Source organism: Argopecten irradians, chromosome 3 (assembly GCF_041381155.1).
Source record: "Argopecten irradians isolate NY chromosome 3, Ai_NY, whole genome shotgun sequence".
Taxonomy (NCBI): domain Eukaryota; kingdom Metazoa; phylum Mollusca; class Bivalvia; order Pectinida; family Pectinidae; genus Argopecten; species Argopecten irradians.
Window position 1 is genome coordinate 4235822 of NC_091136.1, and position 21165 is coordinate 4256986.

Genomic DNA, 21165 nt, shown 5'->3' on the forward strand with positions numbered 1-21165 from the left:
TGTGACAAGTGGCTGTCCTATTTTGAAAATGCTAATATTTCGGTGGCATGCTTTAGCGCGAAAGCACTATAAAAGAGGCAAAGAGACATCACAAGTATACCACAGATTGCCAAAAACATACAGACATCCAAACAGTCTACACATCAGAGGCCGTCCTTAAATGACTCCTTTCGTTGAATGTTTTTTTTTCAAATTTTCAAATAAATAACAAGAAACAACTTGAAAAAAGTAAATGTATCAGTGATGTATGACTACCAGCTTTATTGACAAAATTTGACGGTGTAACTTGGTTTCCCACCACAGGTAAATGTACTTTTGTGGTCATCGTAGGCGTCAGGACATCTTGATTTGAAGTATGTAGCGCCAGGGAAGGAAGGACAGGTCTGCGGGGTATTGTGGGCGCCAGCACAACAGTAATCATCGTCACGATGCGTCGCTTCACATGCACTTTTACAAGCAATGACTTGGCCTCCATAGCGTTGCTGATAATAGAAAATACATACAATTAATAACTTTGTGATATATTTTTACTAAGAATACTTCGATGTTTCAAACAAACTAACACAGGGTTTCACTAACATTAATTCCCATTATGGGTAAGGGGAGAGTTGTTGACGTATGCCGTGAAGTTGCTCACAATATGACAACTAGGTAGTTAATTTTCATAAAAATGAATTCAGCATATGTTCAAAAGAGTATCCATTGTTCGTGTCGCGTTATTTTATAATAATTCAATTTTGCTTGATAGGAGTTTTTTCATTGGCTTAAAAAATTACTAACAGCTTATTAAGGAAAAAATGGCGTCGCCGTTTGTAACGTCGCTTGTGATTGGCTGAGATGACGGCGTAATGATTTCATATACAAAAGAGTCCCAAAATGAATTTTGAATATTGAAGAGATTATCTTTAGTAAATTTAATTATAAGGATTAATTTGACTATATTTTTTATGTTATGGAGATATAACACAAAATCTGAGTGACTCTAATGATAAACCACTTCGTGGTACTATTTTGAGTACACTCAAAGTTTTATGTTATATCTCCATAGCATATAAAAATATTCAAGTTAATCCTTAAACAATCCAATGTTACGTTATATTCATGAGAAATACATTATGTATACCGATTCCTGTGTAAGAGATTGACTAGGGAAAAGTTGTCATTTTTCAAAAAAGTCGAGATGTTTTTTGTACAAACGTTCCTATCCTATTCCAAACGTTCAAAGATGAAAGGCTTTATCTTAGAACATTCAATTAACTTTAAGGGTTATGTATGTACACTGAGTCGGGTGTTTACTTACAAAATTCGTATTATAATTCTGCTGATAAAAAAGTCCTAAATCCTTACCTGCTATTCATAAGGACATCCTGGGTTGAGATCAGCATAACACGTGGCTTGGGTACAATGGTAGGTGGCGCGTTTATGCCCACCGTGGGGGATAATGGCCATAGGCAGGTTAAAGCCATCTACCAGGCTGAGATCATAGTAGTCTTGGTTTCCCCAACCGTCAAGTGTGAATTCAGCCAGAGTTGTCGGCGGCCTGCCAGTCCGACCATTACATTGCAGACCTCCGCAATCGCCCGTCTGACACTGCCCAGACTCAGTACAGTGTGTCCTTCCCCAAATTCTACCGTTCCAGTGATCTGGTACAGTGAATTCCTTACGGGCACCTGGGTACATTTTCCACCCACCTTTGAAAAAATGAAATTGTATTTGCAATCAAAGATATTCATCAAATTTTGTCTCGTATGATTCAAACATCAACAATTACATAAAAAACAACAAATAAAAACAAACAATTACAACAACAAAAAAGAGAATGTTTTCCTACCTCCTAGTGGCGTCTGGCCATTGTTTCCAAAGACGGCAGCCCATACATTGTAGCTACAGTGATTTTCTATGATAAATGTATGGGTGGCGGAACACGCTGCAATCGAGGCAGCTAGAAGACCAAGGAAGGCTAGCATCTGAAAGAGCAATAATTAGTTTAATGACTCCCGAGCTTACATCAAGCCGTCACACTATCTTTTCTTTTCTTCCTTTTTTACACCCCTAAAGTTAAGTGGGAGGGGATGGTTTACTGGAATCGGGTTGTCCGTCTGTCTGTCTGTCTGTCTTCGGCGAACTCCTTCTAAACTTCTTGCCATATTTTGATAAAATTTGGTACACAAAACACTGATATAAAAGGGAGATGAGTAAACTATATAGGGTTCTGTAATGTCCCCTAATAATGGAGGTATTACTGCATTTGTGTATCGGGTTATCAGTCTAATTCTGATTTGGTCTCTCACATTTTAATCAGTATGTTGGCTGCTGGTACATTTTTTATTGCATAGAGACAGAATTTTTTGGGATGCAATAAATGATTCTAAATACTTTGATTCTGATGTAAAAATTTGAAACTTTTCAATGATGGTAATAGTGCAAAGTAACTATTAAGTAAGTCAATTTTATTACTGAAAAAAATATTCCGCTCCAGTTCTCATTAGAAAAAAGTCACTAGCCGGCTAAGCGGTTATATTTGGGAACAAACCTGACAGCAGAAACAAAACAAAAAATAAACAACAAATACACATGGTACATATGCGTAACATATCGCTGAGAGCACAGTTGAATCGAATGTTAAAATTTTCACAATCCATTATCAACAAAATTTCACGAAACTATAGTGATGCTATTCCTATTCGGTTGAATTTAGAAAAGAATGGCAGTTAATGATTAATGTAGAAGACATCAGAAAAGTATCAAATCCTTTTCTCGAGAAATGTAAATTAATTATTTAATGACATAAGTTATTTAGAGTTTCGTTTGTTTTTGTAGCTCGATGAATAGAACCAGGATGCATCTCTTGATATATTAAGAAAGACTGTTTGTTTATTTCTTTAATTGACGTCCTAATAACAGCCAGGGTCATAAAAGGACGGCTTCTATGTACATGTATGTGGTGTGTAGCATGCATATATTAGTAGTACGAGGTGCGAGATGCTAGTTGCGTGTTTTGGGAGACTGCGGTATATTTGTGTTGTGTCTTCTTTAATAGTGGAACTCTGGACCATTTTATAGTGCTATATCACTGAAACATACCGTCGAAGACACCAAGCAACACATTCCCCGGTCACATTATACTGACAATGGGAGAACCAGTCGTCCTTCTACTGGATGTCAATTATGCGTACTAAATATTTTTCAAGAAGGTTAGCAATACAGAAAGAGGTCAACAAATATCAGCCTTATAGTTCTATTATAATTCAAACGTAAACACATGATAGAAAATTGAAATAAAAGTAACTCAGAACACAAGACAAAAAAGGATGTTCAGAAAATCCGATGATTCGAAAAACGAATTAATCATGTGCGAAATTATTTGTAGGTTAATTAAATTCAATTAACATGGTTTAAGTGTCTGCTGAAAGTCGTTGTTTTAATCTTACAATATTTTTTTATATTAAATCTGACTTTCTGATTTGCAGATTTTTTTATATACTTTGAAGAAAAAATCCGAGAATGGCGAGAAAACCCGATGTTATCATAACGTCATAATAGAGATAACGACATTTATTTAGAAAACAATCAATTGGAAAATCAATGGAATTGTACTTTAAACGTATTATATATTATCAAGTACAGTAGTCTGAAACATTAATTAAAAGCATCGATGTCACTATGTTTTAACTTCATCCGGTTATGAAATAAATTTTGTAAGAATCCGCTACGTGGATTCACAAAGGTTGCATACAATGTTTCTTTCATGCCGCGATAAAGTTAAAAAAAATAGTGACATCAGTAATTAAATAACACATGTACATTTATATTAAAATTTGGAATTAATTTTGAAAGGTAAATCAACATTTCGCACCATCTTAAATGTACTGGTCAGTGATTGCATAAAATGCATAAAACTGCATACTTCGAGGTTAAATAACAGTGCTTACCGTGATTAGGAGGTAACCGAAATGAAGATAGGAAAGTTTGTCTAGTCATTTATAGACATACTTATCAAGATTAAGACAAGCGTTGTTCTAGAACCTTCTCGTGTTCTGCAAGGGCAGGCCAGCATTTAGAATCTACTCCTTAACTATGATGAAAGAAAGATTTATAGTCGTTTTTTGTATAAAGATATTTTTATCATCAAATCATTATTCTTTTTTAGCCCACCATCATTAGATGGTGGGCTATTCAAATCGCTTTTTGTCCGTGGTCCTTCCGTCCGTCCGTCCGTCCGTTAACAATTCTTGTTATCGCTATTTCTCATAAAGTACTGAAGGGATCTGTCTCAAAATTCATATGAAGGTTTCGCTAGGGCCCTAGTTGTGCATTTTGTATTTTGGGACGGATCGGTCAACAAGATGGCCGCCAGGCAGCCATCTTGGATTTTGATAGTTAAAGTTTGTTATCGCTATTTCTCAGAAAGTACTGAAGGGATCTGTCTCAAATTTCATATGCAGGTTCCCCTAGGGACCTAGTTATGCATATTGCGTTTTGGAACTGATCGGTCAACAAGATGGCTGCCAGGCGGCTATCTTGGATTTTGATAGTTAAAGTTTGTTATCGCTATTTCTCAGAAAGTACTGAAGGGATCTGTCTCAAATTTCATATGTAGGTTCCCCTAGGAACCTGGTTATGCATATTGCGTTTTGGGACAGATCGGTCAACAAGATGGCCGCCAGGCGGCTATCTTGGATTTTGATAGTTAAAGTTTGTTATTCGCTATTCTCTCAGAAAAATGCTGAAGGGATCTTTCTCAATTTCATTTCATATGTATGTTTCTCCAGGGCCTTGTTGTGCATATTGCGTTTTGGGACCGATCGATGAACAAGATGGCCGCCAGGCAGCCATATTTGATATGTAAAGTTTGTTATCGCTATTTCTCAGAAAGTACTGAAGGGCACTGTCTCAAATTTCATATGTAGGTTCTCCTAGGGACCTAGTCGTGCATATTGTGTTTTGGGACCGATCGATGAACAAGGTGGTCGCCAGGCAGCCATCTTGGATTTTGATATTTAAAGTTTGTTATCGCTATTTCTCAGAAAGTACTAAAGGGATCTGTCTCAAATTTCATATATAGGTTCCCCTAGGGACCTAGTTGTGCATATTGTGTTTTGGGACCGACCATTCAACAAGATGGCCGTCAGGCAGCCATCTTGGATTTTGATATATAAAGTTTGTTATCGCTATTTCTCAGAAAGTATTGAATGGATCAGTCTCAAATTTCACATGTAGGTTCCCCTAGGGCCCTAGATGTGCATATTGCGATTTGGGACCGATCATCAACAAGATGACCGCCAAGAAACCATCTTGGATTTTGATAGTTGAAGTTTGTTACTGCTATTTCTCAGAAAGTACTGAAGCGATCTGTTTCAAATTTTATGTGTTGTATATGTTTGAAAAAGTTTAAAAAGAAGAGAAAAGTTCCATCTTTCCATTGTCGGACATAGATCATTCTTTGGTGGGCGCCAAGATCCCTCTGGGATCTCTTGTTACTTACTGCGATAGTCTTTTGTTCGTCGTCGTGGGTTGTCTGTTAACATATCCTTGTGAACGGGATAACTTGAGTAAATATAAACTTAGCTTAAAGTTATATGTGCCGTATTTTTCATACTCACGATTCAAGATGAGCTTTTAATATGTTATTCATCACCAAATATTACCAACTTTTTGAAAATTACAGTACTTTCAATGCATAGGTTTTAATTATACATGTACAAATAAGAGCTGAAAATGATTTTCGGCAGTACTGCCAAAAATGATTTATTACATCAATAGTGAAGTGAAATGAGTACATACGGTCAGACCATGAAGCCCAATTGTGGTCTATAACTTCATTACACATTTTTACAGCGTTATTAGTAATTGTAAAGTGATTTCTGCAGTTATGTTTCCATGTAAACATATTTGAGGCATAAAAATAACAATTTTACAGTACAAAATTTCTGTGTTAAAACTAACGTTTATAAGTCATCTGAAGCCATTTAAATTATTTTGACAGATTTATTCATCAAACCTTATGGTTTTTAATAGATTAACGATGAAAAAATAGAATGTCAAAATTTTCGCCATATTACGACACATAATAGATAGACGAACATTGGAAAAATCTTGGACGGGTTTAAAAATCAGCGTGATTCGACACGGTAACTTGAGTAAATATGAACCAAGCTTAATGAAACTGGTATGCAGACTAGCATTGGAAATATCTCGAACAAGTTAAAAATGAGCTTGCTTTATTGAGTTATTGCCCTTTGCACTAATAATTATGATTGGACATTGTGAATACGATAATTTAAGTAAATATGCACCCAGCTTAATTTTAACTTTGTATGTAGACTAAAATTGGAAAGATCACGAACTAGTTCGAAAATTGATTCGACTCTATCTTAATTACGGAGCTATTGCCCTTTCGATAATAGTTATTGAACCTTGTGAAAACGATAATATGAGTTAATTTGCACTAATCTTAATGAAACTTTGCATGTAGACCTATTAGATCAATGTTCCTATTTCATGAACAAAAGACATCAGTTGAGTTGGCTAGTAAATGATATAACCTATTTGTATTAAATATCAAGTGACCGTTAAGGCCCATGGGCCTCTTATTTTGCCAATCATGGTACTGAATATACAAATATCACAAAAAACATTTTTAGTTTGTGTAGGTTGGAAAAGTTGAACGACTGGGGCCATTTAAGGCCGTGTGAGGGTTAGATAATTTAGCACAAAGTGCCTACACAAAAGACATCCAGACGTTGCACATGTTGAAGGCCACCCTCCAAGACTCCGCATGTTGATAAGACGCAAGTCGAATCAAACACACCAAAACGGTCCTTAAATAAATAAAAAGAACGAACTTGATTTTGAAAAAAACTAAATGCATCTGTGATGTATGACCACCAGCTTTATTAACAGGTTTAACAATATCTGACGGTGTAACTTGGTTTTCCACCACAGGTAAATGTACTTTTGTGGTCATCGTAGGCGTAACTGTAGGCGTCAGGACATCTTGATTTGAAGTATGTAGCGCCAGGGAAGGAAGGACAGGTCTGCGGGGTATTGTGGGCGCCAGCACAACAGTAATCGTCACGATGCGTCGCTTCACATGCACTTTTACAAGCAATGACTTGGCCTCCATAGCGTTGCTGATCATAGAAAATACATACAATTAATAACTTTGTGATATATTTTTACTAAGAATACTTCGATGTTTCAAACAAACTAACACAGGGTTTCACTAACATTAATTTCCATTATGGGTAAGGGGAGAGTTGTTGACGAATGCCGTGAAGTTGCTCACAATATGACAACTAGGTAGTTAATATTCAAAAGAGTATCCATTGTTCGTGACGCGTTATTTTATAATAATTCAATTTTGCTTGATAGGAGTTTTTTCATTGGCTTAAAAAATTACTAACAGCTTATTAAGGAAAAAATGGCGTCGCCGTTTGTAACGTCGCTTGTTTAAATCTCCTCATTGGCTTAAAAAATTACTATCAGCCCATAAAGGAAAAAATGGCGTCGCCGTTTGTAACGTCGCTTGTGATTGGCTGAAATGACGGCGTAATGATTTTATATACAAAAGAGTCCCAAAATGAATTTTGAATATTGAAGAGATTATCTTTAGTAAATTTAATTATAAGGATTAATTTGACTATATTTTTTATGTTATGGAGATATAACACAAAATCTGAGTGACTCTAATTATAAACCACTTCGTGGTGCCATTTTGAGTACACTCAAAGTTTTATGTTATATCTCCATAGCATATAAAAATATTCAAGTTAATCCTTAAACAATCCAATGTTACGTTATATTCATGAGAAATACATTATGTATACCGATTCCTGTGTAAGAGATTGACTAGGGAAAAGTTGTCATTTTTCAAAAAAGTCGAGATGTTTTTGTACAAACGTCCCTATCCTATTCCAAACGTTCAACGATGAAAGGCTTTATCTTAGAACATTCAATTATTTACTAAATCACATAGGATATCTAACTTTAAGGGTTCTGTATGTACACTGAGTCGGGTGTTTACTTACAAAATTCGTATTATAATTCTGCTGATAAAAAAGTCCTAAATCCTTACCTGCTGTTCATAAGGACATCCTGGGTTGAGATCAGCATAACACGTGGCTTGGGTACAATGGTAGGTGGCGCGTTTATGCCCACCGTGGGGGATAATGGCCATAGGCAGGTTAAAGCCATCTACCAGGCTGAGATCATAGTAGTCTTGGTTTCCCCAACCGTCAAGTGTGAATTCAGCCAGAGTTGCCGGCGGCCTGCCAGTCCGACCATTACATTGCAGGCCCCCGCAATCGCCGGTCTGACACTGCCCAGACTCAGTACAGTGGGTCCTTCCCCAAATCCTACCGTTCCAGTGATCTGGTACAGTGAATTCCTTACGGGCACCTGGGTACATTTTCCACCCACCTTTGAAAGAATGAAATTGTATTAGCAATCAAAGGTATTCATCAAATTATTGTAAATTTGAATTTGTACGAAAAAAGTAACCGTCGTTTTAGGTGCTCAGAAAGCCATCAGAACCTCATCAATTAATTTCCTACCTCCTAGTGGCGTCTGGCCATTGTTTCCAAAGACGGCAGCCCATACATTGTAGCTACAACGATTTTCTATGATAAATGTATGGGTGGCGGAACATGCCGCAATCGAGGCAGCTAGAAGACCAAGGAAGGCTAGCATCTGAAAACCGAAAAGTGTAATTATTAGTACAAAATTGAATGCAAAAAAATGCATGAAACAGCATACTTCGAGGTCAAATATACATTGCTTACCGTGATGAAGAGGTCTCCAAATGAAGATAGGAAAGTGTGACTTGTCCTTTATAGACATGCTTATCACGACAAAGATAAGCTTAGTTCTGGAAACGTTCATATGTTTTGAAAGGTCAGTGTGATTAACAGTCTACGATATACTCTATCACATGTTATGCAAAAACAGAAAGCGTAGTCAAAATTTTTGTTTCCCTTATAGAGATTAAACTGAGTTTTAATTACGTTAAAGGTGGTATGAACGCAATGGGATAGAGACATATTAAATGAAGCGCGTTAGCGCTACATGTAGAATATGTCTGTATCCCATTGCGTTCATACCACCTCAAACGCATTCAAAGCAACGTTCAATCTATATATTTACGTAGTAAAGTCTACCTTAACGTCAAATTTAAAACGGTGATGGTTGCTAAGTTGGGTAACTACGGTAGTCAGGATGACCGAAGATATAGTTCCGATTGTTGAATGTAATAGCTGCAGTTTGATTTGAAAATAACAATGACAACTTTTAATTATTTTTAAGATATGTTATTTTTTCCAACTTGGTAATACATCAATAAAGTCTATTTCGAATAAAAATTGAGATAACCGAGGCGGAACAACTACCGGTAAGTATCGTTGGCAAGGTAGTGATGCGGTCCCAAGTGGAGCGAAAAACTATATTTGATTTTCAAACAAGGAATGTAACTGTGATATAACCAATTGATGGTATTGGACCGTTGTGCTGCTTTATTTTTGTCATGTATGTATCGGTCTACGTACGCGATATAGACTAAATTCTTCAGAGTCATGACTTTTAGTTTATTGTACGGAGGATAGACAAGTGTTTGCATGTTGTGTGTAGGCCTTTTTTGAATGCAAAGACGGGGGTAAAGCTTATGATACTATTTCGGATAGGCTACTACGTGTAATGTGTACTGTACTTGGCCTGTTAACCTATTTTTCGCTAAGAAGGTCCCGGAATGATGTTCCGACAATCAGATGTTCTGTATATTTAAGTGAGATGAGTGACCGTACATATATAGGTCCACTGAAGTAACTATGAAATTTGTCCGAACACTCCTGAGGAAAGCTCCCCTGTTGTAGCCCCGACCAGCGATTATTACCGTTAAAATGCTTGAACACATCTTTTGTTTTGATGTCAGATACATATATTTAATTGGATTTTATATAAACTCTTTATTGTTATTTTTTTATTTTGAAATCCGTCAACTTATGACACAAAATATTATCGAAGCGTGAACTAGAAGTAGTCCGAACCTGCAATGCGTTTGTACTCATACGTCATTGCGATTACGCTAATTTGAACGCAACTCCGGATCCCCTCCCGTTGACTATATAGGGGCATATACAAATATTATTATGTATTAAGCGATAACGTGATTTTGGAGACACCACTTTAAAAATGGAAACAGCAACTCTATCACAAGAAGACATTACATGAATAAAAGAACCTTTTTTTTATTTCATGCAAAGGTTTTCCCATGAATCTTGGGGTGCATATTGCATTTTAGGACCGATCTGCTGCCAAGATAGCCAACAGGCTGCCATATTTGATTTTTATTGTCGATGGTTTTTACCTCGCTATCTCAGAAAGCACTTCAAATGCCATATGATTTCCATGACCTTAATGTTCCTAAATGGAATTAAATTTGTGGCAGACCGACATTCGGCAATCTTCGATTTGGTTTGCTCGTTTTCAGTATATTGTGACCGGCTAGGGTGAGAGTGCTTGCTTGGTGTCTTTAGCGGTTAGTTTAGTAAGGTAACACAATAGAAAGGACACGAGTACCACTATTAGACACAACAAGAATATATTCACACATGGGAGACTGTCTTTAAAAGACTTGCTGTTGAAACCTCATGAACAAAACCAACGTCAAACAGTACTCAGGGGTTATGTCTCAATTTCCAGATGTAGGCTTCCCAATATGCCCTAGTTGTGCATGTTGCCTTTTGGGACTTACTAAGAAGGTCGAAAAGCCGCCGTCTTTTCTTTTGAGAACTAATCTTTGTAACCGCTTTTTCGTAGAAAGTACTTAAGGGATCTGTCTCAAATCTTAAATGTGGTAGTACATATTAATAAAATGGAACAATCGGAAAGACCGTTTTCGATTATACGTTTGACTGGTTGGACCTAGTTGTTCGTTTATGAATAAGAGACGAACCTGGTGATTTTATATCGTTTTCAGACGAGCCTGGATAAAGCCTTCACAGCCCTGTATCAAAAACTACAGGTCCGTCAGGATTTATACTTGAAATAATGACAAACGGTCGAACCAGTTGTCCCGAATAAACGAAAACGGCCCAAAATAGGAACATGAATGGTAATAGCTGAAGAGTTCTAGGAGGGTCTCTTGTTCCTGGGCTCTGTCATTCCTTTTTAGGAAGTTTCCCCGGTTGAATTCATTGTTTTAAAGGGAGAGGGAAAAGAAGGGATAAGCAGAGAAACGACCCCTATTTTCATTGTCAGACATACATATCATTCTTTGGTAGACTTCTGAAATATCTTGCCTGAAACTACAATCATTTTCTATCTGAAACGCACTATTTATAAGTTTACAAAAACAAAAAACAAAAAAACAAAAAACAAAAACAAAAAAAAAACATACACGAGAAATTATTCTCACTCATGGTAAATTATTACAGCGAAGCTTTGCTGCCATCTTTGGTTCACTCACCCACGTTCATATTTGCATACCAAGATACGTTCGACCCCCTGATAGTATTCTGATTAACTTTATTTAAATCCTCAATGAAATACCATGATCATGGCTTGAAAAAGTGAAAATATCGTGACATCATAATAGAGACATTGACGTTGCGAATGTCATATCAAAAGGCAAACAATTCCACTATTACAAGGACTCAACATTAATATGCCCAGGCCTTCTGAAACATACAGACAATCTGATATTGCACACATTGGAGCTCGTCCTTAAATGACCGTGAAAGTTTATATTGGTCAGGTTTTTTTTATATTTACGTCCTTTTAACAGTTATGTACATTTTAAAATCGCCTCCTGGGTATGTGTGTAGTATTATGCATTTGTTAAATGTGTGTTTGGCGTCTTGTATAGTCGACCTACATATGTATATCAATCGATATATAAACGGCATCGTACATAAATAATCAGCATTGTGTTTAGTCAAGTAGCATAAATAATTAATCAGTGAAGTCATTTTTTTTTAATTCCATTGTGGAAAAATGGTACGCGAAATCACAAAGATAAGAATTTTTCATACCCCATTGGAATTCTAAAACAAAATGATACAAATTCTTTATCATAGTTATCATTGTTGTCACACTACTATAGGGCCAACCTCAGTACGTCTGTACTAATGGCCTACTCAATGAAGTCAAACTATGATAAGACAATGTTAGATATACGTCATCTGGAGAGAGCAAAACTCTTACTATCATATATAACAGATTATTGTCTTCAGATACACTTACAAGTTAGGACTGATTAAAAAACTTAAAATGTACCGTGTGTACCGACACTGTTGACTCCATTTTCTCATTATCTTTACTTAAAAGTGCCCTAGTTGTGCCTTTTGGTATTACGGAGCTTCCATTTTTGGATTTTTTTCCCGTTACCTTTAATAATAATAAAATACCAAATTACTGTTTCCTTTTATTTTCGGACTATAACTCCAAAACCGTTTAACGCAGCTCCATGGAACTTTCTTTATACATCAGACAAATGCCTTAGTTTTGCCTTTTGCTATTTCGGACCTTCCATTTTGGAATATTTTCTGTTACCATGGAAACACTTAAACTCAAAAATAGCAAACAAATGACTGTTTCCTTTTCCTTCCGGACTATAACTCCAAAACCTTTCAACGCAGCTTCAGGAAATTTTCTGAATATTTCAGACAAGTGCTCTAGATGTACATTTTGCTATTGCAGACCTTCCATGTTAGACATTTTTCCTTTTAGCATAGAAACTTGCTAAACAATACCTATTTACTGTTTCTTTTTGTTTTCGTGCTATAACTACAACACTGTTTACCGCAGCTCCATAAAACTATCTGTATACACCACACAAGTGCCCTAGTTGTTTCGTTTGCCGTTGAGGACCTTCAATTTTTGGAATTTTCTCTGTTACCATGGAAACACAGTCAAAAGTACCAAATTGCAGTTTTTGTTGTTACCTGCTGTTATGTTTTTTATACTAAAATAATTGTTATTTGATCTTGACGTATTTAGGTTTTATTCCAACTGCGGTGCGGGGGAATAATGCCACGCTTTGCGGCTCCATATTTGTTTTGATTTTATATTACATGTATTTCAAAGTCATGCTTAGGTAACAAAGTCTATAAGGGAAACGTAATATTGTAGCCACAATGTACTATACAAATAAACAGCCATGGTCCTTCTATATTTCTGGATAAAGAACTACCTATTATAAACTCTACTTGTACTTTAAATGCTTTTTAAACATCAAAGATAATAAGTGTGAACAATTGATAAGACGTCAATCTTATTGCAGGCCAATGGACAGTCTCGAACTTTTCACAGTGTTATCAAACACTTCTCATTTGTCCACAACAGTTTTAAAGGTAACATTTCAATTTTGATAAGAGCGACAACATCATCTATTATTAAACTTAAAGTAATTGAAGTATATAACCAAGGTCAAGCATCCTTTCACCTTTGATAATTTATAAGAATCGAATTGGTAGGATTTAACATGTATGGGTAAACTTTGTTTATAAGGTGGGGCAACTCCCATCCTCGATTATCCAGGAGTTCCGATCACTTACGACCCCTGGACTATCTTATAGTAAAATTTAAGGCAGCTCAGAGAAAAAAAGACTGAACCAATCACAGGCCTGCAAAGATTTTCTTTGAAGACTACAGAGAGAACGACGCCCAACACTAAGCCACACAGTCAACCACAATGTACCAATATCCAACTCTTTTGATGTATATCAAAGGACTAATATTACCTGTTCTGTTTTGTTGTCTCCAGTTTTAATATGATATAGTCTAGGGGAATAGAGATAGATAGAGATGTAGGTGATCGGAACCCCTGGGGTATCGACGATTGTTAACCCTAGGGCCAGGGTAGTCTCTCTCTAGGACCAGGGGTGTCTACCAAAGTCATCAGGGTTTCAATAGATGAACGTCTTATTAACAGCCAGAGTCATGTAAGGACGTGCCAGGTTTTGTTGGTGGAGGAAAACCGGAGTACTTTTCTTTTCTTTCTAACTGACTTTATTCTTCCTAACGTCTCCCTTGACACCGCCTCAATTTTGGCCTTCTGTTGAGCGCTCGCCCCTGTGAGGTAGTCTCTGGGTTCTGTCCCCTGGTCGAGACACACAAAGTCTAATAAAAATGGTAGTTTCTGCTCATACTTGCCGCTCAGCATACCAGGAGTAGAACGACTGGTTCACCCTTTGTCAGTATAATGCGACCGGGTGGGGTATGTTGCTTGGTGTCTTCGATATAGCACTGTAAAAATGGCAAGAGTTCCGCTAATGAGACGTAACTTTAATCAAACAATCAAGTTTTGTTTACAGTATTAAACACATATATTCGACATAAACACGTAACATAGAAATACATATACAACACGAAATAGTGTTCGCGAACAATAATCAAACATGCATTGTACAATGTGTAAATATCTTAGAATTGTTTTTCAGAACGTGTAAACATATTAAATTATTTCCTGAATATTCATACATTGTATATTCATTTGTAATTCTCGAATATTGACTTAAACCGAAAGCTTAAGGGCGATATAAATTGGTGTCTTAGGTCTGTTAAAATGCTTTTGTATTGTTTTTAATAAGTAATTGTTCCTTGTGTCATTGTTGAAATCATGAAATGGAATTATTGATGTCAATGGCTCGAAACATAATCAATATTGCTCACAATACAATCTGCGTCATCGTGACCTACACTTTTATATGTCTTTTGTATTGAATTTGGTTTCCTTTTTCATTTATTTATCTTTTATTTATTCATCGTGCTTTCGACCTGTATATTAAGGAATTAACCTTCACGTTCTGGGCAACGATTCTGTTATGGAATGCGCTCATGAGGTGAATCAAATTCTGTCATAATGTCCAGATAGAGTATCGGTGACAACGGAACATATTAGATATGATGTCCTCACGAAGGCACAGCGATTTCCCTTGTGGATCACTCCACCGTAGACCGCAGTCATTCTCTGTGGGGTGGGTTCATTCGAGTTATCATTGTGTTCATTGCTTCCATTGTCATGCATCCGACCTAGAATTTATGTGGAACATTATTAAATCTTAACACCAATGAATATTTATTATATTTCGAAATAATTTGACATTTCTTACCTGACATGCAAGTGTAGAGTGTTAGCATTGTATCTGCCACCCTCATTAAGGTTTAAAACTCCGTTAAAACTAGGATATTTTGTATGCATTTATATCACTTCTTAGGTATACTTGAACATAACTTAGTTGACATATAGTGTATATGCATCTGTCCTAACCTTAGATATTATTGGTTACTCGTAGATTGTTGTGTTGTTTGTTCAAGGACACCAAAAATGTGATCACTAGTTTAAACGGGGTCTTAAGATTGTAAAAGGCGACTAACTTTGGGGTTTAATATTTTCTCTGTCTTCTTACCCTCGAATTCCTAACATCTTTCCTGTCACCGGCTCTAGGTCTTGAGTTAAGCGTGTGCCTCTGTGAGAAAGGCTCTGGGTTCTTGCCCCTGACCAAGACACAGCAGATAAAACTATGACAGATTCTTATCCTGTTAGGACTCAACATAAATGAAGTAGGACGACTGGTTTGCCCGTTGTCAGTATGTGACCGGGTGGTTGTTCTGTTCGGGGCCTAAGCGCAAAGGGTAAGGGACTCACTATTGGTGGATCGCAAGCTGTCGCAAGCTGTCCAACAACCCACATGCGTTTGCGAGCACGAGAGGTGACTATATTACACCTGGCGATCGGTCAATTTTAAAGGAAAACAAACCGTTTACAGATATTCACTCAGGCATTACATTGCACACACGAGAGGGTGTCATATAAGGGCGTTAGAACTGCAGCTGCTTCCACTATTGCATGATCGTAAAAGGCGACTAATGTTAGGATACCTTTTCTTTCTTCCTTGCATTCAGCCTATTCAACCAGCAGGTTTACCAATAGCCCGATATATTCTGACCCTGACACAAGACTTAGACATTATGAAAGATAGATATCTGGTGTAGGGCCAGATCGCAGTGCTATATTAAAAGGAGGAACTCGCCGACACCGTTACAATTAGTATGGTTATGCTCTTAGTCACTTGCAAAAGTGTTAATTTTCAAATGTTGAATGAAAAAAATTATAATCATGATTAGAATGAAAATATGTAAAATTTGGTGGCATGTTTCACATAAGACCGTGGTGGTCCTCTTTTCCGATTTAGGAAAATATGATATAATCGGGACAATATGAAGTGTATTTTGTATCAAATGTGTATAATCATTTTATTTGTACTAAGTGTGTGTTACGTGTGTAGTGATGTTTCAGGATTACGATGTATTGTGTGGGTTCATTCAAGTGTACATTAGCCGTGACAGGTGACCGCGCGCGCTCTCTTTACCTGTCTATAGCAGCGTGTACGGTCGCCCGAACAGGTAAAATGCACTATTTGCTGTTACTTGGCGTGAACGGGTTGTCGTCAGCGGACTCTGAGTTGACGCTTGGTTGCGCCAGAAAGTCCACTGTCCACGCTTCCGCACTTCACCGAGTGGCGAGCCGTGTTTTGACTATATATTATCCCAAAATTATATCTGCATCTGTTGTGATTTAACTGTCCGAATATATTGTTAAACTATTTTTCTATCGTCGCCGTCTAACCTTGGCCGCACATTTCGGGGGCAAAGGCCGTTACAAAATTGATGGCAGCGCTGTACGGCGTAAGCATGGTGTCGGAAATCCATATAAATAGACGAATTGCAAGCACAAATTAACAGCCTGAATATGTCAGATGCTTTCGGTACGGAGAATTGGACACAGGGCGCATCGGTGGGACAAGGAGATCCGGTTGTCAAAGTGACACCTGTTGGCCAAAAGGCGCCGATGGCTAGTGCGCTGTCACCACAATATCCAATGTATGAACAGCGGGAGTCATATAACCGCCAAGTAGAGAAATACGGCGGAGCAAGACCAAGATATAAAGAGCATGATAACGTGGTGCACGAGTCGAAATAACATCACGGCTTTCAACTGTCTGACAGGAATTTACACAACGAGAGTTCGCGCACTTCGGCGTAAAACGACGGCGGAAGTCTCACTAATTGATTCTCGATTGGCGTCATACGAAAAACTGGATACGTCAGGAGCTGACGTCAATTATTTGACGAGTACTCCCGGTTATAGTAACAAGATAGCAGCGAACTGAAACCCCCAAAACGTGATTTTGAGCAATACATTGAATAAAACGCAAGACCTTGTGTACACAGAATGGCAGATGTGGGAGTTTCACGTGGCAATCGATCAGACACGGCCAAACTAGCAACATATTTTTTTGACTCGAGGTAGTGACAGCTAGCAGATAAATTTGCATACCTGCAGTTGAAATGTATTTCCAACTCATAAAATGAGTGTCATTCATTATATTTTCATGCATCTTTTAAATATTGTTTCATAAGTTACCGAAAGGTTTGGTTAGTATATGTGATGAGTACCAATGTCTGATAGGTACATTTATATACAATATTTACTTTGAGAAGCGTTTTATTTTGTATTAAACCCAATTTAAGCAATCATCACTTCTACAGTAGGAAATAGATGTTTAAAAAAAACCAAAATTCTACGTCTTTGATTAGTATCATCCCACATCTCCATTAACGAAGCAAGGGCGACAATCCTTGCATGCTTGGGAAGATGAATGGATGACAAACCGAATTGGGTGTACGTGCCAGAGTGGCTGCGTCAAGGTTAGTTTTGGTGAATCAGAGGACTTAGGTCGTTGGGGAGACTATCGATCCAAGATGGTTATGTTGACGATTAAATGCGTTAAATATTTTCTTAAAATCGAACTTGTAATACGACGACACGCACAATGTGTGCATTTTATTGCTGACACAAAATATAATTAGAAGAAATAAATAATATATTTATATATATATTTCGTCAAATATATTCAGATTATAAGTGATGATGTATTTCTTTTTCTATCAAAATAGTTATCATGATGTTTTGCACGTGCTTTCATATATCTAACAGTGTTTTGGGTGGTAGTAAATAGATATGTTTTGATTCGTGTTAGTAATACTGTTTATCAAACGTCAAATTACGTAACACATTATAATGGGTTTTAGGGTTTTTCAGTTTTTTGTTTTTATTAATTTAACGTTCTATTTACAGCCAGGGTCATGAAAAGACGGGCCAGGTTTGTTGTTGGAGTAAACCGAAGTAACCGGAGATAAACCACCGACAAACGGTCAGTACCTTGAACTGCCCCACGTGGGATACACATTATAAAGATACACCATTTGTGATATACAGTTATGAACGAAACATAAATCCTTTCTGCAGTTGGGTAACATAATTGTATACAGGTATAACGTATCATAATGTACCGTGTATATATCACCTTTTTGAAAAATATCAATATATTTATGTTCCGTGATTTGGGAGACTGCGGCTTATTCGTGTTGCGTCTTTTTCTATAGTAGAACAATTTTATAGTGATATATCACGACAGCATGTGTTTTTAATAGGGCTCTTACAAGGAAACTTGCCGCCATAGACACTAACCAGCACATCACACTCGTTCACATTATACTGACAACAGACGTACCAGTCGTCCCACTCCCTTTATGCTGCACTCTATACGCCGCATACAATGGAGGCCGTCCTTGTATGACCCAGACTGTTCATGGGTCGTGAATTGATCAAACAAACAATCATGTTTCGTAAGCTTAGATTGCAAAAAAAAAAAAAACAGAATTAAGAGTTGATACACAAGGGTTGTATGGAGGACACGATTGTTGTCTTTCAGTTTCGTATTTTTCCCATTTTGATTTTAGTGCATGCTGGCAAGCACTTGGCAGAAGAGGCCCAATTCCAATTGAAAGTCTTCCAATTGACGTCAGTTTGACCACCAGTGATAATTCAACCTTCAGACTAAATTGTTACGTGAGTATCGATACAGCAGCAGTTGGAATTTGCTGTTTTTAATTTCCGCTTAGAATAATTTCAGAATAAAATTTATTAGTTATTGCTACCACAAATGATTGTCAATGATCGGAATCATCTATTTGTGAATTTTATGTTGCCTGAATACCTGATCTGACTTCGACTTCAGATTTCGTCAATTAAACATGAAACCTTTTCTCTTTTCAATGCGTTATTTTGCAACTAAATTAATTTTGATTATCATAAAATGATGTCGCTAAAATTTGCTCCCTTATTCAACTCAACAAGTTTTGTTATTTTTAACGAAACGTTCAAATGAAGACATTCAAAACAAGTAAAGACAGGTTGTTTTACTATAAAACGACTTAATTTGCCAAAATGTAATTGCTTTGAACTCTTATGACGTAATTCTTTCCTTTATCCATCGTCTTAATTTTTGCCACGACCTTCACGCTGTATCTCAACTTTACGTTCAGGCTCGCGATCATTTGACTGACCGAATCGAAGTCAGATCTAATGTTATGGCAATCAGAATCAAGCTAAATGGCCTCGAAACTTGACAAAGTTTGATTTTCACCAATGATTGGTTTGTTTTATTGATGCTATTCAGGCTACTTTGGAATGAAAAACTTGTCGAGTATTTAGAGAACCAAGAACCAAATATAGAATTATTATTTTCTGATGTAAAATATGTGAAAAAATAAAGTATGAAATATTATAGCTTTGTTTAGATTGATCAACAAACTATTTTAGGTAGAATTACGGTTAAACAAATCACCATATTACTTGTTTATCGATGTGATTCTGTATCGAAATACGTACACATTGATCTGTCAACTTTCGTATTTTCTTAATGTGACCATTACTTTGGTGCCTTTGGATGTGTGAGCGTAGCAAGGTTACATGGAAGATCTTAACAACACTGCACTTACCCATCTTCATGATATTATCTAAACCACACCTTAATATCGACTGGAAGGCTTTCATATCTTTTAATCAAGGAAAACTTGGCATGATTTAAGTTTTACTCCATATATTATAACTAAACGATTCCCAGATTCTTATTTCATAATATCCATTCTGTATGTGTGGGATCCTTGTTTCAGTAGGTTCAAATTCCACTTTCCCTGCACGTATAGCAGTACAGTCAAGTAGTCAATTCATTAAATAGTATCAATTTTCGATAAAAAGAGCCATTTTCTTGAAATTTTATATCGTATTATGTTCCTTTTCTGCCATTTTAACTCTCATTACCACCTTCAAGCTAAATCTAAAATGAACTGATAATATAGCCATTTCTCTATTTTTATTGTTCAATAGTTTAAACATTTATGCATAAAATAACATTATGTTTTTACCAACATCACATCAAATATTTCGGATGATTAAAAAATGGTCAAATTCATTTATAATAGGCTGCAGAAGTTGGCTAAAGGTCACACGATCAGTAACATCCCCGTCATATATTGTGTGACGTTGGTAATGCCAATGCTGCATGGTGCAGGATGCTAAGATAACGATATAAATAGCAGCATACTGTTTTTGAAGACTTGAACTGGTAACAACCATTTTCACTCATACTTAATCGTAAAATGCATCAACATTTGATTAATACCATATTTCACCGAAACTTGAATTCAACATACATATACATAATGTATTTGCATTAAAATTAAACTATATTGTTGTGTTACTGTTTGTATTTTAAGATTCGGTTTTGGAAGATGAAATCTTAATTATGCATTAACTTCTAATATGGTATACTCTAGCATTTTTTAGATAAAGGGATAATGAGTGTGCAGAAGAGATTAAGGCTTTGAATAATAGATGCATGAGAAAGTAAGGGATATAAAAGAGGGAAGAGGGGATCTAATTGTATATGAAATATAAAGTATATGGGGGATGGCTTTTAGTTGGAATAAATGTGTATAGGTTGACTTAGTAAAGTCAATAAGAAGGTTTGTTAGATTCACTTATGGGAGGCTTCCCGATTAGAAACGTGTTGCTTATGTGAAATGGGTACGTGTTTTGGGAGACTGCAGTATGCTCATGTTGTGTCTATTTGTGAACGAGATAGTATATTGAGGAAAATAGTGTGGATACGGAAAGGGGGATGAGCTAGAATTTCAAAGAGCCTGAATATAAAATAAAACTCGGTCTTAAATAGATTTATATTGGCCTATCAATATAAGCATTGATATGCTGGATTGCCGTCCATGCTATTTTAAAATTGAATATAGTAAAGTGTTGTTTTG

General features: G+C 36.6%; 1 protein-coding gene and 1 pseudogene across 4 annotated transcripts in view; both read right to left on the bottom strand.

Annotated features, from left to right (window-relative positions):
• Window positions 1–260: 260 nt before the first annotated feature.
• Window positions 261–1967, bottom strand: LOC138317165 (uncharacterized; annotated as a pseudogene).
• A 4907-nt stretch (window positions 1968–6874) lies between these two features.
• Window positions 6875–21165, bottom strand: part of LOC138317343 (uncharacterized) — a 471671-nt gene continuing 457380 nt past the window's right edge. For 3 of the 4 annotated variants that reach the window (XM_069258938.1, XM_069258935.1, XM_069258937.1), the window contains 3 exons: window positions 8556–8691; window positions 8078–8421; window positions 6875–7133 (listed from right to left, as the gene is read on the bottom strand). In XM_069258938.1, coding sequence (XP_069115039.1) covers window positions 6906–7133; window positions 8078–8421; window positions 8556–8691 — 708 coding nt within the window. In that variant the 3' untranslated portion in view covers window positions 6875–6905. Of the gene's footprint in view, window positions 7134–8077; window positions 8422–8555; window positions 8692–8783; window positions 8825–21165 lie in introns of those variants that run through there. The other variant, XM_069258936.1, reaches the window with a different exon arrangement.